At 48.7% G+C, this 25,927-nt stretch overlaps 1 protein-coding gene across 1 annotated transcript in view; it reads left to right on the top strand.

The window, feature by feature from the left end:
• ASB18 (ankyrin repeat and SOCS box containing 18) overlaps nucleotides 1–25,927 on the top strand; it is a gene marked incomplete at its 5' end in the record, with an annotated part of 56,485 nt that overhangs the window by 16,815 nt on the left and 13,743 nt on the right. The window contains 4 exon segments of the mRNA XM_081051927.1: nucleotides 2,588–2,719; nucleotides 2,722–2,854; nucleotides 20,507–20,818; nucleotides 20,820–20,907. Of these exon segments, the coding sequence (XP_080908053.1) occupies nucleotides 2,588–2,719; nucleotides 2,722–2,854; nucleotides 20,507–20,818; nucleotides 20,820–20,907 (665 nt within the window).

The raw sequence follows: 25,927 nt of genomic DNA, 5'->3' as shown, positions 1-25,927 counted from the left end.
GACTCGTGAGCTCTGGCAGGCAAAGAATGTGGAAGGTCAATGCGGAAGGTCGGACTCCAAAGAACTGACACAGTTCTGTTTCTACCTCCCACGGGAGAAGGGAATAAACCAAAACACTGTCAGAGCAGCTCCCAGCACCCAGTGAGAGGCAGGGGCTGTGGGAAGACAAATGCGTCCAGTCGGGGCCTCCCCACCCCCCAGTGAGGGAGTCCGGACCCCTTCGGGGCTTCCTCTCCTTCACCTGGCCCAGATGGGCACACACAGTCCGCAAGGGTCCCTTGGAGAGTCAACCAAGGGTGCCAAATGCTCAGATGCTCAACGGAATATCTGTTTTCTAATCACATGCCTCCCAGGCTTGCACATTCAGAAAAGCTCAAATGTTGCAATTTCAAATAGATAATAATACCCCATAGTCTGGGTAACATTAGGGTAACCAACAGGCTTTTTCCTTTTTCCCTGCTCAGTTGTGCTGTTTTTCCTATGGCACCCCTGTACCACAGGGAGCTAGGGCACGCGGAGGGACGTGAGCTATTAGGGAGGAACAGCTCCCAGAGAGCTAGTACTGATCCTGGCCTTGATGGGGGAAGGTGGAGGGAGGGGGGAAGGGAGAGGGTGGGCAGCGCTCAGGGCAGCTGGACTCCCAGGCTCAGCCACCTGCCTTCCCTTCAGCAGCAGAAATGACCAAACGCTGTTTTGAGAACAGCGGCCCCACACGCTCTGCCCTCTCTCATATGAGGACTCTGGTGGCCAACTCCAGCTCCCCCTGAAAGAAGCCATGGGGAATGCGGTACATCTCTCAGGGTCACAGGGACCAGCCCCTTGGTACAGCTCACAGTCCGAGGACAGCACTGGCACGGAGGCGTGATGTTACAGAGAAGCCCCATGTGGGGTCCTGTGGCAGAGCCTGGACCACGGGGTGGGATTCTAGGAAGCTGATTCAGGCTTCCTGATCCAGAGAGCTGCCTCAGAGCCCGGGTTCTCCTGAAGGCTGGAAGCTTGGTGCCATCTCCTGGGACCTGGACAAGGGTGCCTGCCCTAAGCGAGGGCTGAGCTACATGCCCATCGTGGCCGCTTCCCGTCAGTCCATGGGAAGACTTGGGAATCCAGGATGGGTGAACAGAGCTGCCAGTGGGTGGAGTGGGGCTGGGAACTCAGCAGGCCCTAGAGAACGCAGCACCCTCTTCTTTGCCCGCAGTGCGTAGACTTCCTATCGCAGGAAAATGAGTAGAATCAAGAGCCAGGAGCTGGGCCTGCTGGAATGTAGGTCACTGTTATCATCTAGGACTATACGCACCCTCCCTGCTCCACATGAGACCAGGTCTTCCCTGGGAAAGCAGCCCAAGCCCATGCAGGCCTGTGTCCCCCCCGGGGCCTCTGGCCATCAAGATGACAGGCCCCCACACACCCCCACGGGGTGTGTAACAACCTCCAGGCTGGGCCGTGGGGACGGGGCAGGCCGGAACTCTGCAGGGAGGTAATTAGGAGTGGTCTTTCACAACTGCACAGCATGGGTCCCAGGAAGGAGGTGGCCTGTGAAAAGGGTCTCCTCAGCAGCTCATTACAGCCACGGGATCGATTCTTCCATCATTATCAGAAGGCATTCCTGCCATGTGAAATCCTGTCCCTTGAAGTGTATTCACCAGGGGCTGCTTCCGCCATTTCCACGAGCGCTCCTGGACGCTAACAACCTTCCACGGGCCTTTTGAAAGCCCAAAGTTTTCAGAGAAGTAAAATGCATGTCACCTGCTCCATTCATCCTGCAAGAAAGAGCAACCCTACACACACACACACACACACACACACACACACACCCCTAAAAAGCGCAAAGAAACAAACCACCATCACGCTCAATGTGGCTCGTCACATCAAAGTTGCTTCTGAAACCCGGCCACTTCCAAGAGCACTAAACTTTCTGAGTCCTTTTCTTGAGCAGTGCTGGTGCTGTGGGTCAGTTTGTTTTGTCTGTTGCCTTCTGCTCTTGATGATAAAGGGTACGTTTGGGGCTGAATGAGAGAGCTGGATTCTAGAAAAATCCACAACTGACTTTCCTCCTTTCAACTGCCCCTAATTCAGAGCCTGGAGAATGTCAGTCCCTCACTGTCCACCCTGCTTGGTCAGCTTTTCACACCTTCAATGGCACCGGAGTCCGCAGTCACCCCCATATTTGGCAAAACAGTCCTATCTCCATACACCCTCCCCCATTCTCTCTGGTTCCATTTTGGCCTTTCCAACCTCGTTATTCCCTTTCTCCCCTGTGTCTCCATCTCTGCCCCCTTGTCATTATGTCTCTGCTCAGTTTCTGTGTGTGTGTGTCCCCGTCATCTCCCCACACTCTGTTTTCCCTTGATACTCTCTCTCTGCCCGTCTCTGCGTTTGTCTTCGCCGCTCTGTCTCCCCAGCCCTCACCCCCATCCGTGTGCCTAGCTGCGTGTCGCTGGGTTTCTCTGACCCAACGCTCGGCATCCTTGCACACCTCCCCACACGCTCACCTGGCACCTACTTTTGAGAGATGGCTTCACCCTATTTCAGCCCTGATGGACCCCCCCCCCCCCGGCCCCACTCACCTTACTTCTTGCCCTCCCCCCAGGCCTCTGGACCCTGGAGTACCAGCGCGAGCTCACCACGCCCCTGGGCATCGCGGCGGCCCACGGCCACGCGGACTGCCTGCACCGCCTGCTCAGCCGCGGCGCGGACCCCGACGCCAGTCCCGGCGGCCGCGGCCCCTGCACGAGGCCTGCGTGGGGGGGCACACGGCCTGTGCCCAGCTGCTGCTGCTGCACGGTGCCCACCCCGACCTGCTCAGCGCCGAGGGCCTGGCGCCCCTGCACCTCTGCCGCACCCCCGCTTCGCTGGGGTAAGCCACGCGCGCGGCCCACGCCCCGGGCCCCCACCCGGCCCCCGCCCCCGTCCCCGCCCCCAGGCCCAGCGGCCCCGCCCCGCCCCCGGACCCGCCCCCTCACGGCCTGCTCCGCCCGGACCCCACCCCGGACCCGGACCTGGCTGTGGCCCGGCCCCAGGAGGGTGTCATTAGCCTTGATTGCGCGTGTGCGGCGGGAGGCGCCACGCCGAGGTAATGACGGCTGATCAGGCCGCAGACCCGCGCTGAGGAATGCTAAAAGGCCACTGGCGGGCTTGGAGGCTGAAAAATTAGGGTTTTTAATGATAATTTTATGCAGAATAATTGTCACAGTGTGACATAAATGGTTAGCTCCTCAGGCGGGGCTTCAGAGTGCCCCCAGGAGCCGAGCTGGCCGGGCATTTTGAGGGGTGCAGCGGCCCCCGAGACACCCGGAGCCCACCCAGGGGCTGGGGTTCTGGAGGTTCTGCCACCACCCCTTCCAGCCGCGCATTTGTCCTTGCAGAGTGTCTGTCCCCACGGGGCCGGTAGGTCCGGGAGAGGCGGCGGGGCCACCGTGTCATTGCACGGGATTTATGTTCGGGGTCTCAGCTGGCAGTGTGTCATCCTGACATTTCTTTTAGTCAAAATGTTCCAGTCCCTGCCCTCGGGGTTGTAATTTCTTGGCCTTCTATCTCTGTAGCTAGGATCAAATAAAATCACCACGGTAGGCGCAGGCTGGCAGGCCCACTGGGCTCTCAGGGACCCGGGCCGGGGCATCACCTCCACATGTCACCCGAGTTCAGAGTGGGGACCCAGGGAGGCACGCCAGACCCCCCCAGGTCCTCAGTGACTGAAGGAACAATGTTACAACAATGTGGTTTAGAAACAGCTTCACTAAGCCTAGCTGCATACAATAAGCTGCATGTGTGTGAAACGTACAACTTGATAAATTGGCGCGGACACAGATGCACTCATGACAGCACCCCCATTTATCAAGGGAGCGAACACAGCACCGCCATCCCCGGCCAAAGCTTCCCTGGCCCCATCGCTGTCTCCGCCCGCCGCTGTTCAGCCTGAATTTGCTAGAGTTTTATTTAAACGGCGTGCGTTCTCTTCTGCCTGGCTAGTCACCGCCACCACTCTGAGCGACCATGCTGTGTGTCTGGGCGTCGCTCCTGTGCCCTGCTGAGTGGTAATCCGTGGCATGGAGGCTCCGGTCTGTGTTCTCCACTCATATATGTTGAAAGACATTTGGCGGTTTCCAGCCTGGGGCTATTACACATAATGCTGCTGTGGACATTTGTGTGCCGGCCTTCGCATGGGTGAGAGAGAACCATTTAAGAAACTACCCCCCTGGCTCCCCAAGTGGCTGATCCGTTTCCCATTCCCACCAGCAGAGTCTGGGGGACCAGTTGCTCCATCCTCACCAACATGTGGTGTGGCCACTTTAATTGTACACGTTCTGCAGGTGTGTACAAGTATATGTGAGAAACGGTTTGCACTTCCCTAGACAAGTGATGGTTGAGCATCTTGTCATGTATGTATTTGCCCTCCGTATATTTTCTTTGGGGATGGGCCGGTGGTAAAAATTGGGTTGCTGGTTTTCCTCTTAAATTTTGAGATTTCTTTATGTAGTCTGGATACGAGTTTCTTGTCAGACGTGTGATTTATAAATATTATCTCCCAGTCTCTGGCGTATTTTCTTCTGTTAAAAGTATCTTTTGAAGAACAGAAATTCCTAATTTTTGTGGGACCCAGCTTGTCAATTTTTTATTTTTTTTTATTTTAGGGATTGTGTTGGGTTATTGTATCTAAAAATAAGTCTTTGCCTAACCCAGGGTCACAAAGATTTTCCCCTATGGTTTCCTCTATAAATTGAATAATTTTATATTTTACATTTAAGTCCATAACCCATTTTGAGTTAAGTTCTGAATATGGTGTGAGGTGAGGTATGGCTGAAAGCATTTTTTTTTTTTTTGGCATGTAGATAGCCAGTTGTTCCAGCGCCATTTGTCAAAAAGCCTTTCCTTTCTCCACTAAATTGACTTTGCACCTTTGTTGAAAACAACTGACTACATATGTGTGGGTTCATTCCTGGACTCTCTTGTCAAGTACACGCAAGACAGGGCAAGGTCTGACTGACTCAATTGATAAAGACCCAAGGAGCCATTCTTAGATTCAGACCATTTATCACTTACATACACAGTGAAAGAAAATAGCCAAAGGTGCCAATTCCTCACTGTCCTTGTTCCACACACCACAAAAAACAACAAACAAAAGGGGCCAGGTGGTGGCAGTATGAGTTGTAGGTTACCCTGTTGCTGAACAGCCAAATCTAGACTTCAGCTGAGCAGTTTTATACTCTGCAGCCGTATTGGGAGCCTTGGTGCTAGGGAAGCGTGGGGAGGTGGTACGGCAGGACGTCTCAAACCTCATGAGAACCAAGGAGGCAAAGAAAAATTGTCTCATGAAAGCCTCCCAAGGGGACTTTAGCAGCTCCTTACAAGCCTCCCATCCGGGAGGATCACAGCATGTTCTGCCGAGACTTACGATCAGCAGTGGTTCAAACCTCTGTTTGTGTAGCCGACGTGGATACATGCAAGGCCACCAGGGCTCCGTGGCAAAGCCAGTGACCCTAACTCTGTTCTGTGCCACCGATGTGTTTGTCTGTTCTGACACCAGTAACACATCAGATTGAACACTGTGGCTCAATGGAAAATCTTGAAGTCCGTTAGCAATAGTGAGCATGCTTCTTCTTTTTTGAAGTTGTTTTGGCTATTCTAGCCTCTTTGCGTTTCCATATGCACCTTAAAAATCAGTTTGTCAATTTCTACACAAAGGCTGCTGCTGGGTTTTGACTCGGGTTGCTGTGAATCCATTTGGGGAGAACTGACATCATAAATATACTAAATCCTCCAACCCATGAACTCAGTAAAGCTCTCCATTTATTTAGGTCTTTAATTTCTCCCAGCCATGTTTTTTCAGTTTTCAGTGTATAGGGCTTGCATATATTTTGTCAGATTTATCCCTACGTATTTCATATTTTTGATGCTTTTGTAAGTGGTATTTTTTATTTAAATTTCTGATTGTGTGTAGCTACTATATAAAATTGATAATTTATTTTTGTGTATTAATAATGTATCCTGCAACCTTGCTAAGCTCACTAATTTTTCTAGTGGCCTATTGTAAATTCCATAGGATTTCTATGTAGGCAATCACGTCATCTGTAAATAAACACAATTTTACTTTTTTTCAATCTGGATGTCTTGGATTACTTTTTCTTGCTTTATTGCACTGGGTGGAACCTTCAGTGCAATGTTGAATAGAAGTAATGAGAGCAGACAACTAGTTTATTCCTGATCTTAGAGGAAAAGATTAAATCTTTCACCATTAAGTATGATATTATATGTATTTTTTCTTGTAGATGATCTTTTTCAGACTAAGAGAGTTCCCTTCTATTCATAGTTTGCTGCAAGTACAAATTACCACAAACTTCAAAATTTACAACACACATTATCTCATGGTTTCTGTGGGTGAGGAGGTTGGGCGTACCATGGCTGGGTCCTCACAAGACTGCAATCAACATGTCAACAAGGGCTAGAGTTTCAATTGAAGGGTCAACTAGGGAAAAATCCGCTGCTGAATTCTTATGGTTATAGGCAGAATTCATTTCCTCAGGAACCATTGGACTGAAGGTCTCAGTTCCTTGCCAACTACTGATTGAAGGCAATCCTCAGTTTGTGTCTTTATTTTTAAAGTAGATTTGTTGTAGGCAGATTATAATTGGGTCTTTTTTTTTTAATCCAACATGCTAGTCTCTGCCTTTTAATTGTATGTTTAGATCATTTACATTTAATATGATTTTGATATGGTAAGATTTAAATCAAACATCTTGCTATTTTTTATTTGCATCCATTTTTTGTTCCCTTTTCTTCTTCTTCTTTTTATCCTTCTTCTGCATTGATTGAGCATTTTTTCATGATTCCATTTTATCTCCTTTACGGCTTATTATATATAACTTTTTGTTGTGTCATTTTAGTTGTTGCTTTAGGGTTTATAGAATCATCTTTACTTTATCACAGTGTGTCCTCAAGTAATATCATACAACTTCACATATAATATAAAAACCCTATAACAGTTTACTTCCATTTCTCTCCTCTTGGCATTTATGCTATTGGTATCATACATTTTACTTCTGCACAAAAGTCCCACGATACAGTTATTATTTTTTTCAAACAGTCAATTATCTTTTAAATATAGTGAAATAATAAGAAAAAGAGTTTTTATGTTTACCTATGTAGTTCCATTTCCAGATTCCTTCATTCCTTTGTATAGATCAAAGATTCCATCTGGTTTTATCTTCTGCTTGAAGGGTTTTCTTTAACATTTCTTACAGAGAAGGTCTTCTGGTGATGAATTCTTTCATGTTTGTTTGAAAAAGTCTTTATTTCTGTTTGAGTGTTTGAAAGGTACTTTACTCTCAGTACGTTAGATACATGACTCCACGGTCTTCTAACTTGCATTTTTTTATGGAAAATCTGTCCTTCTCTCTTTGTTCTTTTATACATAAAGTCCTTTTTTTCTGGTTTTAAGATTTTCTCCTTATCATTGATTTTAAGCAACTTGATAATGATGAGCTTTGATGTAGTAGTTTTCTTCATGTTTCTTGTCCTTGAGATTCATTGAGTTTCTTGGAACTGTGGGATTATACTTCTCATGAAATTTGGAAAATGTGGGGCAATTATTTCTTCACATTTTTTCCTACAATCCCCGACTCTTTTTCAGCGACTCCTGTTGCACGTATTTTACATCACTTGAAGTTGGTCCACAGTTCATTGATGCTGCGTTCATTTTTTCTCTGTAATTGATTTATCTTGTGTTCTGAAACATCTGATTTGCCATTAATCCTATTCAGTGTGTTTTTCATCTCAGACATGATAGTTTTCAACTTTAAATGTACAGTCTTCCAATTTACATCTTCCATGTCTACTTCACATGTTCAATCTTTGCTCTGGTTTCTCAAACATATGGAATACAGTTATAACTGTTTTAATGTTCCTGTCTACTATTTCTACCACCTAGGTCAGTTTTAATTGATTGGGGTTTTTTTCTCTTTATTTATCTTATTGGGTGCTGGGTATTTTTGTGTTCCTGTCAATACTCTTGATCTCTGCTCCGGGACGTAAAGTAACTTGAAAATAGTTTCATCCTTTTGAGTTTTGCTTTTAAGCTTTGCTAGGCAGGATCAGTGCACTATTCAGCCTCAGGTTAATTTTTCTCCCCAGTACTGAGACAACACCCTGCGTAGTACTCAAATCCATGCCTCATCATTTATGAGGTCTTGCACTCTGGTTGTTGAGAACAGGCACTATTCCTGGACTGGTGCATGCTTTGGGCTTGATTCTCTCTACTCATTTCAGGTGGTTATTTCCCCAGCCTCAGGTAGTTTATACACACACACACACACACACACACACACACATCACTACTCAACTGAATACTCAAGGGGACGCTCTGCAAAGTTCTTTCTCCCAGAAGTCTGCCCTGCAAAGTCTAGCTGCCTTGGCTTCCCCAGACTCCCAGCTCCATCTCCTCAACTCTAAGAATCCACTGGGCTCTGCCTGGATCACCTTCACTGAGCCTCAGTCTGGGAGCCCAGAGGCCTTTTGGGAGGTCAAGAAATTGAGTGTTTGCCAATCATGTTGCAGAGTGCACTCAAACCTTGTGACCCATTTCTGTCCTCAGCTGCAGGCCTTCTCTGCTTTCTACAGGGAGCTTCTTTCTAATTATTCAATTTCTAATTATTTCTAATTATTCAACATGGGGTCATCTAGTGGTTAGGATTTGGCGTTCTCTCTCTCTCTCAATATGGGATTAATTTCTACCTGGTTTTAACTTCCTATTTCTATTCTTGACTCATTTGGTAGATGATTTGCTGTTGCACAAAGTTGTTGCCATCTGGTGATAACATTATAGAAAACCCATCTATTTCTGAAAAGCACAGCCCCAAGGTCAACCCGTAATGACTCCGTTCCTACAAGCATTCAATTGTCTATGAATTCTGTGAGATGCTGGGACTGCATTAGATGGTCTGTACCCTCAGGATGCTTTCAGTGTCAGGGGAGAGGAAGGTAATGAAAAGCAGTGTACTAGATGCTGGGACCAGAAATGTGTAGAATATATGATGTGGGCTGGTATTCACCAGTTGAAAATTTTCTAGCACAGAAATATACATCAGCTTTATCAAAGGACAGAAGCCGACCAAATCAAAGCAAAAGTCTTTCTATGTACTAAGAAAGCAGGCAAAATAATTAATCAATTATATGTTAATTGCATTCAGTTTTTATCATATTTTTATACTATACAATTTTATATGCTACAAGTACATATTTTACATTTGAGGCCTTGACTGAACCCCAATTCCAACACTAATTAGCTGTGCAACCTTGGGCAAGTTATTTTATATTTCTGTCTCAGTGTTCTCATCTGTGAAATAGGGATGATACTTGAGCTTACTACATAGAATGCTTATGAGAATTAAATGAGTTAATGTAGGTAAAATGTTTCAAAAAATATTTAGAAGAGCCTGGCATATAGTAAGAATTATGTAGGTGCTGAATGCAATTGCTGGGAGTCTCTTGTATAGTCATTGTGTTTCTTTAAAGGGTATTGAAACAGTATTTCTCTACTTTAAATTACTGTGGGGGTGTTGTTTCTTTCCTTTACCTCCATATCTGTTGGTTATCTGTGAGTTATTTGCTGTGATACCCTTAGTCAGGAACATTGTTCCCAATTATAACAGGCTCCTGTGGAAAATATAACCCATTTGATGATGTTCCAAGTCTAAGAATACACCATGCCTCCCTCAAAAAGAAGGCATATATTTCCTTTCCTTTGTTCAGAATTAATTTCTCTAAATCCAACATGGTACCCTGGAACGCAACATAGGCATTGTGGGAAAACTGGTGAAATCCAAACAAAGTCTGCTGTTCAGTTAATAGAATTGTACTGATCTTAATTTCTTAATTTTGAGAAATGGACCAGAATATTATAAGATATTAACTTTAGGGGAAGCTGGGTGATGGGTATTTGGGAACTCTCCATATTATCTTTGCAATTCTTCTGTAAATCTAAAATAATTTAAAAAATAAAAAGAGTTTTAAACCACAAGTTTGCTTCACGCCTTGGGTTCCCACCTCCCATTGAAATTGTATCAGAAAAAAATACTGCTTTTTACTAAGAAATGAGAATGCAACACCTATCAGAGTACAAAATTTTGTGAATCCTGATAATATCCCTAACGCAGGCCAACAAGCTTCCATTTGGACCTCATAAGGGTCTGAGGTATACATGGGACATTAGAGTGACTTGGCTTCTCTACTGTACAATAGAAACTAATTTCCTAGCTCAGTTGGTTTTCAGAAATCATACAGGTCTAGCACATTGTTTAATGAGGACTTTTAAAATGTCTTTGTATTAAAGTGGGGCTCTATGAAATCTCTTTTCTTTTGTCTTCCTCCTCCTCTTTCTTCTTTTTCTTCTCATTTTCTCTTGTGTCTCTATGTGTGTCTCTATGTGAGTCTTTCTCCCTGCCAATTTAATTTGACAGTTTTGACTTATTTAAATCCTGGTTACTGGGGAAAAGTTTAAGATAAGTGATGAATACAGCAGAAGTTCAGGAAGAACTATGCGTTGCTGACTTAGAATCCCTCCACTATCAATGATTATAATGGAAAAGGCTGGCAGATCCATTGAACACCTCTACAATAACACAGCCAACCTCCTTGAAGAATAAAAAGTTAATAGATGTCAGAAAGGGCTTGAGGTTTTGACCACCGCTTTTCAGCTTAAAGAGTTCCCCTAAAGTTACACTCCGAGGAGGTCTAGCTTCAGGTAGTATAAACATTATAACTTTGACAAGCTACTTTCTCTAGAATCTCTTTATACATAGTAGATTTTAGGTCATCCTTAATTTTTTTACCTTACAGTAGAGAGGGGGTCGTTGACCTACATACAGAGCCATTTCATTTTCTTACTGTTGGTGACAATGGTCTCTGCACCTAGGGACCCAGTTCTGCTCCTTCCCCCTTTTAGTCGGCAATTCACCATGGGTGTAGGACTTTCAAACCTTTGAGTCTCTGAGTTCCTGGGATTTAAAAATAAAAAAAAAGATGTCTGTGCTTCCTTCCAACCAGCAAGCTTCAGAATTCAGAATTCAACACACAAAAAAAGGAGATTGGACCTTTAATCTAGGAGACTTTTGAAGAGATTTTTCCCAAAAAGAAAAGTTGCAGTAAAGTTACTCTCTTCACATTAGTAGCCTGCATGCCAGCCTCGCCCTATGTATTATCAGATTCCTCTCCTTGACCTTTTTTCAAACTCTGAGATGATTAAAATGAGCAAAGAATTGCCAGAGTTCTGATTCTTTTTCTCATCCAAAGCTGTCTTGATTTAAATAGAAGTGAAGAGGGCTTGTTTCCTTCATGGACATATTAGTACAAAGCATGCAATTTTCCTTTTTTGTCCTAGTTGTGTCAATTCAACTAAATAACAAATAATTCACAAACCAGAGTTGGATCTATGAGAGCAACTAGTTATCTTGGGGAGGAGGGGAGGCGGAGGGGGCAGGGGGAATCATTGAAGAAAATCATTGGGCAATTCTTTTCTAGTTCAGACCCGGCAGTTTAAAATCTGGGCAGAAAGGAAGGATTGCTTTTCCTGAGGCAAGAAAGGCACTCCCTGGCAGGAAAGGATGGATCGAGTGGGGATAACTGTCAGAGTCCTCACCCCAAAGCCAGAAGTCTCCACCTGGTAGCAGGAAGTTTACCTGCATGAGGTGCCAGGGCCACATGCATTGATACGTAATCCATAAAACAGTCTACTTTTCCACCTCCCAGATGAGTGATTGATTCATTGTTCAACCAAAGGGGAGAAAACCTGGTCTGAATCAACGGGAACTTGAGGTATCGTAAGGAATTTTAAAGAACACGGTGTCAGAGAGCGGCTGCCTCATTGGATGCTTTGATATTCCTAGAACTTCACTCATGCCAAAGCACTTGTACTGGGAAGTGTCTTACTTGCTACGCTTCTCCCAGCAAGCCTACAAGGCATGATTATCCCCAGTCTACAGATTCGAAAACTGAATCTCATCATCGACGGCCCATGTTTTGTCAGTTAGGTGGCACACAGTGAAAATTGTCAGAACCAGGCTCTAAAGCCAAGTGTTATTAGAGAGATGGATGCTGAAAGATCTCTCCTTTGTTAACCTAATTTGTTTCAAAAGTTGTGTAGAGTTAGGAAGTAGCTCAGCTCACCTCTAATCACCACCTTTCAAACATGTCCTGTCACTGGGTTTCCCCCTTCCTGCCCCTTCAGAGCAAGCATCTCAGGTAGATTGCTCAGTTTTCTGGTCACTTGCCAAGTCCCATTTGAATACCTAGGACTCACTGTCAGGTAATCCAGGCCAAATCAAACCTTTATCTTCTGGGCAAAAGTCTTCATCAGACACTTCAGGAAAGACGTACTAATGGCCAATAAGCAAATGACAAGGTATTTAACATCATTTCTCATCAGGGAAATGCAAATTCAAACCACAAAGAAATATTCACTAGTCCACACCCATTCGAAGGGCTAAGTCATAAAGAATGACAACAGCAAACATTTGCAAGAATGTGGAGCAATTGAAACCCCCGTTTGTTGTCATTGGGAGTGTGTAATGATATAATGACTGTGGAAAACTGTTTGGTAGATTATTTTAAAGTTAAATATACACCTACTGCAATTCCACTTTTAGATATTTACCTTAGAGAAACAAGAACATATAAGTCCACAAGAAGACTTATACAAAGATGTTCATAGCAGCTTTTTGGCTGTTCATAATAGAAATACAGAAATACCCAAATGTCCACCAATACCAATAGGAGAATGAATTGCGCCAGCCCGGTGGCTCAGGCAGTTAGAACTCCATGCTCTTAACTCCAAAGGCTGCCGGTTCGATTCCCACATGGGCCAGTGGGCTCTCGAACACGAGGTTGCCAGTTTGATTCCTCGACTCCCACAAGGGATGGTGGGCTCCACCCCCTGCAACTAACAATGGCAACTGGACCTGGAACTGAACTATGCCCTCCACAACTAAGATTGAAAGGACAACAACTTGACTTGGAAAAAGTCCTGGAAGTACACACTGTTCCCCAATAAAGTCCTGTTCCCCTTCCCCAATAAAATCTTTTAAAATAAAAATAGGAGAATGAATTTTTAAATTGTGGTATATCTATATAATTAAGAATGACTTGAATAAAAAAGAATGAGTTTATGGATGAATGTCAGACATTATATTGAGCGAAAGGAGCCGGACACAATAAAAGTTCTAGAAAAGACAAAACCGTTGTAGCTTATGGGGGTGGTTGCAAAGGCAAGGGAACTTCTTGGAGAGATGGAAATAGTCTAGGTGTTGAATGGGATGTCAATTACACAGGTGTATGCTTTGTAGAAATTCATACAGCTGTACTCTTAAGATCTATGCATTTATCTGTGTGCACATTTTACCTCACTTTAAAAATACATAAATATAAATAGACATAAAACTTTTCTCTGGTCCAGTTCAAAGCTCCCCCGACCTCACCCCCACCCTGGCCCAAGAAGTGGGTAGAGTCTTTTCTTTCACTTTTTCTGATTCTTCTCCCCTTCTCTGAAGCTTCTGGGCCTCCCTCTTCATCCATTGGGACCAGGGAAGGAGAAAAAGTTTGCCCATTTCTGTTGAGTGAAGTTTCCAGAAAGTCACATACTACTTCATGGGCAAGTGAGGCAAACTGTGAAGCTGATTTCTCAAAGTTTGTTCCCTAAATCATTTTTCAGTTCACCAAAATGCAGGGTTCCATTTGCAATCTGGGGAGAATTTGCCCCAAAATTAAATGGCAGCCATTGCTTCACGGGAAATCATAAGGATAGAAATGGCCAACCAGTTTCTCTCTCACACTCCTTTCTACACTTAAGGATTTGTCTGTTCACATCAGCCATTTCAACTGTAAACATTTGTGCTCAATAGTCTCAGAGCTTAGCATCCAGGGGAAAGGCAGAGAGAAGAAAATACAGAACAGAAAGAAAGGGATGGGTGACACATCCCCAAAAGAGAGGCTCAGCAAAACGGCCACCAGCTGGCACTTGCCCAGCATCCAGCTGCTTTTGCCCCCACCCACGGACCCAGCCTTAGGGCTCTAGCCACCCTGCCCCAGAGACGAGTCTGCAGCCCATCTGCCTCCATGTCAAATATGAGAAGGAAAAGCAGCGGCAATGAGATTTGACAAGACTGGCTCCTAACACCTGTTACTGTCACTGAACACACTGTCTACATGAAACCCTTCTGTCTGTCGGGGGCGGGGTGGGGGGCAGCAAACGCATGAGGGGAACAGTGAAGGGCCATCTGGATTGTCCAAGGACCCAGTGACTTCCGGAGACAGAAAACGCTGCTCAGGAGACAGGTACTTAAGACATCCAACAAAGCGCTTGTAAGCAAGGTCTGTCTCCCCTCGGAAACATTAAGTGATTTTTTTGAATCTTGAATTCAGCCAAAGAACCTTATGGTACTTTGTCACTGTCATTATCCTGCTTGCTCAGTATCAGCTTTTGGTGGTTGTTGAGCTGTGCTGTCATCCAGTGATAGCTGGCCTTCTTGTCCCTTCAAGCAGGATGTGCCGGCTGTGGGGTCACTGTCGTCTCCCTGGTCCCAACCCTTGAGGTCACTGCTCAAACCTCAAAAACTGAATCCTCACCGAAAATTGGGGAGAATGAAATCTATCATGTAGGGTTGCTGGCAGGACTGGGCAAGCAGTGGGTGACCTCTGCCAGCCCCATTGGTCATGTTCCATGCCTTCAGGGTCCTGTTAGCAAGTCTGTCCAGAAACTTTTGTGGAGGGCTCAGAGAAGAAGCACTTCCCCTGCCTTGAAAGACTGTTGTTGTACGAAGCACAGACCATGTTCTCTACTGGATGGATGGATGTATGTATGGATGGATGACAGATGGGTGGATGGGTGGTTGGATGGATGGATGGATGGATGGATGGATGGATGGATGGATGGATGATGGATGGGTGGATGGATGGATGATGGATGGGTGGATGGATGGATGGATGGTGGATGGATGGATGGATGGATGATGTATGGGTGGATGGATGGATGATGGATGGGTGGATGGATGGATGGATGGATGGATGGATGGATGGATGATGGATGGGTGGATGGATGGATGATGGATGGGTGGATGAATGGATGGATGGATGGGATGGATGGATGGATGGATGGATGGATGGATGATGGATGGGTGGATGGATGAATGGATGGATGGATGATGGATGGATGGATGATGGATGGGTGGATGGATGGATGGATGGATGGATGATGGATGGATGGATGGATAGATGATGGATGGATGGATGGATGGATGGATGGACGAATGATGGGCGGATGGATGGATGATGGATGGGTGGATGGATGGATGGATGGATGGACGAATGATGGGCAGATGGATGGATGGATGGATGGATGATGGATGGATGGATGGATGGATGGATGGATGGATGGATGATGGATGGATGGATGGATGGATGGATGGATGATGGATGGATGGATGGATGGATGGATGGATGGATGGATGGATGATGGATGGATGGATGGATGGATGGATGGATGGATGGATGGATGGATGAGTGGATGGCTGGATGGATGGATGAATGAAAAGTTTAGAGATAACTTATGGGAAATACCTAGTGTAGTGCCTGACTCATAGAAGGCACCCCACAAATAATGCTGATGGGGAGAGGCAGCAGCGTGGGTGGTGGGGACTGAGAACTTTGAAGCCAATCACAGCCACCAAGGTCACTGTTTTGTCACGTCCTGGCTTTCTGGCCTTATGCAAGTCACTGGTCTTCTTTTAAGCTTCAATTTCCCTACGTGTAAATTCTACGCACAATGCAGATTTGTTGCAAAAACTAAAGGTAACATTAAAAATAATAATAAATGAAAAACTAAGTAGTTGGGGGATGCAGTGACCTCCTGGCTCAGGACCAGAGGCTGTGAAATCCCACTCTGCGGGCTTTGTAGCAACAGTGAAGGGGAGGAGGGAAGACGAAGAAGGAGAGCCTGGAACAGGCTCTGTCTCCCGGGAGGCAGGAAGACGTGGCAGGTGGTGTGAAAGGGCCAAGGAAGAGGTGAACGGTGGGAAAGCCACGCTGAGGCTGTCACTACAAAGGCCCTCTGCGCTCGGGAGGTGACTGGTTCTTCAGGAACATGCTAGAGGTGGCTGGGCACGGCGTGCAGGATGTGGGCGCAGAGTATTTCTTCCCCTTTGGAAATAAGTAAAATGACTCCAATTCAACAGTCCTTGGTGGCTCATCTCTACTAACTCCTGCCTTTTTGCTCGAGCTAAAGTGTATTATCAACCTTGGGCCCCTCCCTATAACAGCCTGTCACCGTGCTCATTATCGAAGATAGGGATGAGGGATTAGAGGGTATGTGTCTGCCCAAGTCGCTTTGTATCAGAAGCTGTTCAGACAGCACGGTGTCTCTTCAATACCCTGTAAGGCAGACACAACCCACTCAGACGTCCTCAGATGGGATTCTCCCCCCTTGGTTCCTGACAGTGACCTCCCACAGCAGCTCCAGACCTTTCTGACTCATCTGTCTATAGGGGTAGCAGGAAACCGCCTATAGCAGGAAACCACCTGACAAAATCTCTCCCAGGAGGGAAGGGCTCGGGCACAGCTGGGTTACCCGCAGTCCTGCACAGACTTGGGTCGTGCTTTCCCCACTGGAGACATATACAAGGTCGGGTCCAGGAGGTCCCCAAGACTGTTACCATGTCTCTGCTTATCCCTGAGCACCTCCAACCTGCCCCAGCCCTCTCCTCTCCACTCAGTTTCTCATTGGCACTGCCATTCATCCTTTCCAAGTTGGCTGCTTATGCCTGGACAGATAAATGGAAAATCTGAGAGCATTCTGGGAACCTGGACAGCAAAGCTGACGTTCTTAGAACCCATGGGCTATGGCTGTGGCTGGTGGGGGTGGTTTTGTTATCAACAACCTCTGTTGCTATTCCCCTTTCAAACTGATTCCTTTAAGAAATTTTGAAAATATAGACAGGCAAAAAGGAAATAAAAGCACCCGTTGCCCCATCATGCACACGTTGGCGTGTAGATTTCTAGGCTTGCTTTCTGTGCATATACATGTCTGTGGGTTTGTTTGTTTTTAATAACACTGCTCAGTGCTGTTTTGTAACCTGATCTTTTCACATAACCATTGCAAATAGCTTTCCATGTCATTAAACAGGCCCCCACACCTTCATTTTTAATGACTGTCCAGGGTACACCAGCACAGCGGTGCCCCAGTCAAGTTGTTGTGCTGTTTTTTCTCATGCCTGTGGTCTGAGAACAAAACTTACATCATGACCTGCTCTAAGAAAGTGCCAAGGTTTAGCCAATTAAAAGCTCTTCATTAAAAATGGAAACGGCACCTACAGCCCTCCAGAGGGTGGGCCAGTATCCTCCTTCTTCTGAAGGTATCTTAGTCACAAATAGCAGCCTGGCCATCAGCCAGGTCGGCTGTGGACGTGAACAAGAGGACCACTCGAACTTCCCTATGGATGTCTTTGGAGAGGATAGGATGCTTTGAAAAAAAAAAAAAAAGGTAGAAGACACGTTTTGCAATTGCTTGAGAGTGCACACAGGCTCGGTGGCAAAATGACACGGAACCCTTGAATCCTAACCTCCTGCTACACTGTTCAAAATTCCTCCCAGAGAGGCAAGGAGGAAGCAGATCTGAAGCACTCTGATTGCGAAATTTGCATCCTCTCTGAGCTGGTTATTGTCCCAAAGGACATCTCACATCAAATTGTACTTGTTTGTAATATCTTTCACCCAAGACAGACCACTTCTCGAGATACTGCTGATATGGAGACGAGAGCAATGCAGAGAGAGAATGAAAACCACTGGGAGTCCCTAGGTAGAAATATAAACAGATTTACGGCAGTCGCTTTAGCCTGGAAACCCTCAATGGATGATGTCGTTCAGAGCCCCAGAGAGGGAAATAACACGACAGACAGGAACAACATGACGGAAAGCTGAATGATGCTCATTAAGGAAATGTCTTTATGTAACATGCTCTTAGGGAACCGCAACAGTGGGTTCTGCACTAGGCACCGACGAGCAGAGGTAAATAAACCTCCGTTTCTACACTCAGGGAGCCAACAGTCTAGGAGAGGAGTAGCACAGGCTAAGGAACATTTGAAGCATGGTGTGATAAACGCTGTGCCCAAGCTAGCACCGATGTACGAGGCATATGACAACACAGGCGTGCAACCCTCTGCTGGAGGCCCTGGGAAGGCAGGCGCCCGAGCGGCAGAGGAAGGAAACATGGGACTGTGTCTGCCATCACGCAGGCAGGGCATACCCGGAGGAGCAATGTGCAAAATCACAGGGGCATGAAGCGTCAGGGTGTGTTCTCAGAACCACACCTGGCCAGGAGTGAAGCACAGGACGGAGCCTCAGGAAAGGAGACTGGAGAGGTCCACAGGTGCTGGATGGCTCCACGTCCTGTGTCCGGGAGACAGGAGCACGGCTTTCTCCAGCCGGAAGCAGGAGAAGCTGGGTTTGTAGCAGGCACATGTCTGATTCACACAGAAAGGCTCTTTCCGGGTAGTATGGAGCTTGTGAGATTGGAGCAGGAGACAAATTAGGAGACTCGTTAATGTTCAGGCATAAAAGGATTTGGGCCTCAACAAAAGCCAGTGGCAGTGGGAATGGAGGGAAGAAGCAGTCTAAGTGATTATTAAAGAGATGGAATTAACAGGGGTGGTGACCACTGAAATGGGGGAGGAGGAGGTAGGAGGACAGGAAAAGAACAAAGAGCAAGTCACTGACAGAGCAGGACCCCCAGGAAGCAGGAGAGGACGACATCTGGGGCAAGCTGATCAAGAGGGACTCCGTTCCTTAGAACATGGAGGAAGGTGGGAACAATCGTGGTGGGAACAGATTCTAACAGGTGTGGGAGCAGATTCATTGGCAGAGGCAGAAGGGATGGCGGTTCCTGGGAGAGCCCACACTTTTTGAATGGCATAGGAGAAGATTGCCCAGAGGGAGGAGAATAGAAGTAGGCTCACTTGACGATGGCAATGACATTTGGAGTCTGTACTAAAAGGCAAGGCATGGGGAGCTGGCCTTCTACCATTGGGAGATGTGCACCGAAGGTCCCTGAGGCCTAGCTAAAACCGGAAGCGAATCCACCAACGAGGTTTCCCCCAGAGGCACTCAGCAGCCAAGGTGGGAGAGAGGGTGGATGATGAATAGGTCCCAAGTGGGTGACTTGGCCACCTGGCATAGGGGGTGGCCACGTCCCCTCGATTCAAGGGAACTGAGGATGCTGAGAACAGAAGCACTGGAGTGCAGCCCAGGGAAGGGAGTGAAGGTAGGAAGGGCTGAGAGAATGAGGGGTCAAGGACTCAAGTCTCAATAGAGCAGAGATGAGAAGGGTCCCAACAGGCGTGCGTGAGCTACAGGGACCAGAGGGTGTGGCCTGAAGTCTTACTGTGCACATCAGACTCCAAAGGTGGAACGACCACGTGGACGCACTGTGATGTCCAGGAGGTGACCCGGGAGTGGGTGACTAACCTGGGGCTGGTGTTTTGACTGCGCCCAAAGGACAGGGGCCAGCGGAATGGAGGCGTGTCTGTGTGACGGACCTCCCACAGTTAGGCTGGGGCAGACCGAGTTTCCCACTGGTGTCTGAGGCCCTAAGGTCCCGCAGCTTGGCCAGCAGCCTGCTGTGGCAGGCTGAGGTGTTTAGAATTCTCCCAGGTGTGGACAAGGCCCTGAGGAGAGGACAGTCTTGAGACCCAGTTGGTGGAACTAGGTCTAGACACAAAAGAAGACACTCATCAATGGGTGTCTTCCATGGGAGCCCAGAACCCCCAGGAGACCACTGGGGAATGTGGGTACAGCCAAAATCCACAGTCTGTTCTGGAAGGGTCTGGTTGAAAGCAAGGTCCTCCCACAGTTAGGCATGGCTGTGTGTCCCACCCATGCTTCCCGCTCTGAGGGGCAAGCCAGTGCCAGTCTGTCAGTGCCATGAGGGCTGGGTTGATTCCCTCCGTGGGACCAAAGCAAACCTTGTCACACCGTCGCCAAAGCTGAGCAGTTTACAGACACGGTACATGCCGGCTGAGAAAGAATGCGCCAGTCTAAGGGACCCTCCTTAGAATGGTGATTCCCAGGCCGTCCCTTAACCGCCACCTGTGACAAACAACCCAAGTAATTAGCGCTTCAAGCACTGTCATTTGAACCACATTACCTGCCAAAGTAGCACCAGGCGGTTACGAATGACTCATAAGTTTTACTACTGTGCACGTGGGTTCTTAGGAAATGTCCCTAGCTCTGTTCACCACTCGCCATAATCTCATTTTCTTTTTTTCAGCTCAGTTTAAACTCCTGTATCTGGAGCAAGACAGATCCGAGCTTAAGTCCTTCCTCTCCGGCCACCTTGCTCTTTCAGGGAGCCGGGTCCCCCGTGGGGTGTCCACAGGCCCAGGAACGGCAGCCAGGGCGTGGTGGGCGGGGTGGCAGGATGTGGGCACCGAGTGTCCGCCCCCGCGTGGGCCGGTGACCAGCGTTGGCCTCCCCACAGGTGCGCGCGGGCACTGCTGGAGCGCGGCGCGTGGGTGCACCGCGCGGGCGGCACGGACCGGGACACGCCGCTGCACGTGGCGGCACAGCGCGGCCTGGACGAGCACGCCAGCCTCTACCTGGGCCGCGGGGCGCGCGTGGACGCGAGGAACGCCCGTGGCGAGACGGCTCTGAGCGCCGCGTGCGGCGTGGCGAGGCGGCCCGACGAGTCCGCGCGCTGCCTGCGCCTGTGCGCGCTGCTGCTGCGACACGGGGCGGCGGCGGACGCGCGTGACGAGGACGAGCGCAGCCCACTGCACAAGGCCTGCGGCCACCTGCCCGCCCCCGGCCGCGCCGCAGCTCACCCTGCGGGAGCTGCTCAACCACGGCTCCCCCACCGTGTGGCCGGGCGCCTTCCTCCAGGTAAGCGCGGCCGAGGGACCTCTGCCACTGGGCTTTGCCGGACAGGGACCTGGCCCGCCGCGTGGTGGCATGCAGCGCCTCTCAAACTCCCAGGGTCCCGGGACCCCCCTGGGGACTGGCGAAACTGCACAGTCTGATGCCCAGGGTCTAAGTGGGAGCGTCTGTATTTGTAACCGCTCCCAGGCGAAGACGAGCCTGCAGTCGTGGGACTACACTTTGAGGAGCCAGCGCCCGGAAGCCTCCCGCTGCAGTCACTAGAAAGTTAAGGGGTTGGGGTGTCAACAGGCATGGCTGAGTGTGTGCTTTCAACGTAGTCACCTGGGGACGCCAGGCAGTGATGCTGATGACTACTCTGAAGCTGCCACCAAAAGGCCTGCCCGCCGTCGCCTCGCCTGCACATGGCACGGTTGCCCCTGCGCACCTGTCATGGCTAAAATTATTTCGGCAGCTCATCTTTTGCTGTAAGTTTCAGAACAATGAAAATCAGTTTCTGGTTACCCAATCCCAATCCGCAATCTCAATAATGAGGTTAATTACAGCACGTTACAGGTCTGCACATTTCCCTCGTTCGGCCCTCCCGGCACTCCTGTGAAACACCAGGCAGGTAATGTTCTCATTCTCCCTGGGTTTCAGCCAAGGGCGGTGCTCTGTCCAAGGTCAGGGAGTGCAGGGACCTCAGCCCCTCTCTGCAGACTTGACTCTGAGCAACTTGTCGCTTTTCCACAGAGTCAGATCTAGCCTGAGATAATAAAGAGGAAGAAGAACGATTTCTCATCAGAGAAAACACTCAAAAGACGGAAAACATTTCCAAACGAAAAGTTCCGAAAATAATGGTTGGAGTAAGAGATTTTTCTTCCCAAAAGAATTTGCTGAAAGGGAGTCACTCCGTTAGATGTAAAATTGGGTGTGCTTAGTTTTAAAATGATCCCCCTCACCAGTCATAGGCAAGAGACATACTTTGACCTGATAAGTTTTGAACAAATAGTTGAAAGGCTGTTATCCAAAAAGGACCGTATTCGAGGTGGTCTGATGCAGTGAGATTCACACATTTCTCTCAAATGCTAAGTCTGTATTACAGATGCATGCAGAGTAACATTTGTGTCTGTATAAACAGAGCTGAAAAGTGGGAAATCCACCCAGACAACTCCCTGTTTCTTTACTTGACAAACATTGTGACAAAGTGTCTTGAGATAACTCTCACACCAGCTTTGAGCAATTCTCTCACGGCACCCTCCCAATGCAGTCATTTCAATTTGGTGGGCTCTCAAAAGGGAAGAAATGCCAGCAATTTTATATTCTGTAACACTCACCTTTGATAGCCGTAATTTGCATTTTAACATTTCCCAGTATTAGCAGCCTTGGTTTATCGACCCATAACATGGAAACAAGACCCACCCAGTGCTGCTGCCGTTCCCACGGTGTGCTTTAAACCAAGGTGCACACGTCAGCCCTCATCATGTGAAACGGCATGAAGAATAAAAACATAAACGAGGCTTTACAAGATGGGCCACAAGTGAAAAATACCCCCGGCAAATTCCTTTAAAGAAAAAGAGTCGATATATGTCAGTAGTGACTAGAAATAACCCTTATGATCCTTGAAGTCAATCAGTTGAGTGATCTTTGCCCTAGTGCCCGAGGCACAGCCCATGGGCACCCTCCCTGGGGACAGGACCTCTAGCACCGGAGCCCTGTCTCCAGAGCTGCGGGAATTCGCCGACCTTGACCTTGACGGCAGGACAAGGCACAGTGCCTGCCCTTCAGGGGCCCTGCCCGTGTCAGCCACACAGGAAGGGAGCCTGGTCAGTGGGGGTGCGAGTTCGGTTTAGGTTTGGGGGCAGTTTGTTATGGGGGGGAAGGGGCGAGAGGCCATGAGAAGTAACTGCATCTCCCAGCAGTTGTGGAAGGAATTGGAGTTTCCCTGAGAAATCTTAATACTCTGAGGCTGTCACCAAACACACTGCCGGTTGTCGCCTTCCCCGCACAGAGCAGTCGCACCGGCACACCTGTCCGCGGGGAAGGTATGAAGGGGGTTCCAGCAAATCCAGGGCGCGCCGCCTGCCGTCCAATCCCTGGAGGCCGGATCCCGGCTCTTGGTGCTGAGCAGGACCACAGCGCTGGGGGGCGCCCCGCCGAGCCTTGTCGCAGCCACTAGCCCACGGCCGCCTGGCCCCGAGCAGGATGCGGTGGGGAGCGCATGACCCGCACTGGGCGTCCTCTGAGCAAAAGCACAAGTGCCCGTGATGTTCTAGCCTGACCCCAGGACAACCGGGACAAACTCTCTGGAAACCCGGCCCGAGCATCTTCCCCCACCCAGGCCCCCTGCAAGTGTTCCACCAGGGAAGGGGTCTAATCACCACACACGACATCAAAGGGACAGGCCAACTCTGCGCAGCAGCCCCGTGGAGCAGGCAGCAAACACAGTGAACCGGGCCACAGAGACGCAGGGCAGGCGAGGTTCTGCGCCCTGGCGAGGCGTACACAGGGGCACCGGGGAGTGTCACAGAGCACGCCGTCCGTGGGCAGCAGCCACGCTTTAAATAGATGTAAAGAGACACCCACGGAGCTCAAAATTACTGAGGCAAAAGGTTTCACAGCGAGCGCATGACATAAATCGCAGTCCCCCAGGCCCGGACAAAGGCAGCGGCGACGCCAAGCGCCATGCACAGTGCTCTGCAGCAAACATCAAAGCGAGGGCACGGCTTGGGAAGCAAGCGTGTTGACAACCCAGGCCTTTGTGCCCGGCTGACCTCTAGTTAACATCGGAGTCAGATATAGGGGCGCCAGGGCAGGGGCAAGCAGCGTGGCAGGCTGCGGCCAGGGTTGAATTCTGGAGCTTGTGAGGTCAGGTGGAAGAGAGCCGCCTGGAGGGGAGCAGGCAGGAGGGCAGAGGAACACACACAGAAATAACTCACGTTGTGGGTTGGATGCTTGGCCTGGAAGAAAGGGCTTTGCGCACTGGTCTCTCTCCTTCTGCCCCGCACCTGGAAGATGGATTCAGGAAACAAGAATGAAGCCCCATGTTATCTTTTTACAACTTTTCTCAGCCCACGTCTTTGAAGAGCGTATTCCTGCCTGGACCCCAGAATGCAATGCTGGCACTGCAAAGGGTTAAGTCCCGCCCCACTCTGAGATGGGACAGGATCTACGCAAAGTCACAGAGCTGGAAAGCAGTAGCACCAGGCCAGATCCCCACATCCCGGGACTCAGACCCTGCTCTCTTTTGCCTTCTCTATGCGTGTCCATTAGGGGGCCACCCTGCCTCACCGCTCAGATTAAGGGGCCAGCTTTATTTGTCCCTTGGTGTATAAAGGGACCCCCTTCCATGAGCATTTCTCATTTGTAGTCAGCTGGTATGGTTAACACATTCTAGCTCCTCCAACCCTTGTTCTGTGCCCTTTCCCAGAGACACTTCTGTTACCTACTGGGCAGAGGCCAGCGGCAACCAGTGGAAATGCACATGCTGGCAGCTGTAAATGTTCCAACTCACTGCCCAAGACTGGGGAGGTGCAGGAACAACACCAGCAGTGGACAGCACATAGGCTGTGCTTCCTGCGAGTGTCCCTTAAGCACTTATTCATTCAACAAACGTTTCTGCTGTGCTCAGTGCTGCAGTTAGGGTTGAACGGGATTGTGCATGTTGCCTGCCTCATGGAGCTGCTGGTCAGGCGGTAAGACAACCAAAGACACCAAGGTGAAATTGCTGTGGTGAGAGAGCTGCAGAGCCAAGACCGTCACCTTCTTGAAAGTGCTACATAAGGGGGACCCACCTGGCTTCGGGGGGTGGTCACAGACTCCCCCAAGCATGGGCTTAGTGAGCCCAGGTCTGAAGGCCGAAGCCTTAGCTGTGTGAAGAGGGGAAGAGAAACCACCCGAGGCAGAAGGAACAGGTACGGGCAAATGTCTTGGGGCAGAAGCAGCATTGCGACAAGTGTAGTGAGAAAGGTGACCCAGTAGCTGAAAAGGAAACAGCAAGAGGAGGCCAGTTGAGGCTGGACTGCTAGGCAGGGCCCTTGTTAAGGGTTTGAGCCTTTGTCTTGAGAACAAGGGGACTCTATTACATCATTGTAAGCAGGAGAGGTGACATAATCAAAGGAGAGTTTCGGGATGATTTCTCTGCTCAAGTGCAGAGAACATGTTGGGGTAGGCACTAGTGGAAAACCACAGACGGCTGGCAATCCAGGTGAGGAATGCAGGTGGAGGGGCAATGCAGGCTGATGGCAAGAATGGCAGATTACTCTAGAAACATCTGCAAAGTTCTGGTCTTGCCTCACCTTCTGGGCATTGACCGTGCTGAAAATATGGACGGATGTAAAGTTTTTGTGTTTTCTTTTCACCTAATTAAAGAATTAGGTAAACTACCCCAGTAAAACCAGATTCTAAGTGGGTAAATCCTGGGATAGCAGTAGTCAAAAACCAGGTCTCCATTTCCTGTCTTCACAGAGCCATGTGCACCCTGTCCCCAGTGGGAGGAGGAGGGGGCTCTCCTAAATAGCATGCCTCTTTTTCTTGCTCTTGTTTTATTTCTCCATCTACATACAGAGCAATGTGCCTGTGTGATTTTTCCCCTTAATTTTCTTTCTGCCGCCTCATTAGCTGAAGAGAGTGCTCGTGAACTCTAATGACATCAGCATGTCAGAATAATGTGGCAGCCGCTCCTCCACAGACAGCAAGGAGGAGCGGAGATTTTTAAACTGTGTTGGCGTAAAAATAATGGAGGCAGCCAGCTGCCTGGCAAACATGAGGGGGCACAGAGCTGAGGAATTGGGGAGGGCCAGGGAGCCCCAGAGAGGTGGAACAGAAGAGAGACAGGAAATGAATTCCCAGAGACAGGCAATAAGGCTTTGTCACAGTCTGTGACCCAGGGAGGAGGGGCCCCTGAGGACGGGTGCTTTTGCTGATGGAGGGCAGCTCTTCGGGGGGAGGGGGCAGGGAGTCCTCCGTGTTGCAGGCAGTCGCTGGGAACCATTTAACATTTTGTAGAGAGAAGTGAGAGGGCCAGTGGGAGGGTCCCTGGAGGGTC

This window comes from Rhinolophus hipposideros (assembly GCF_964194185.1).
Source record: "Rhinolophus hipposideros genome assembly, chromosome: 6".
NCBI lineage: Eukaryota > Metazoa > Chordata > Mammalia > Chiroptera > Rhinolophidae > Rhinolophus > Rhinolophus hipposideros.
The sequence above is the reverse complement of the archived record's forward strand: the minus strand, read 5'-3'. Positions and strand labels throughout refer to the sequence as shown.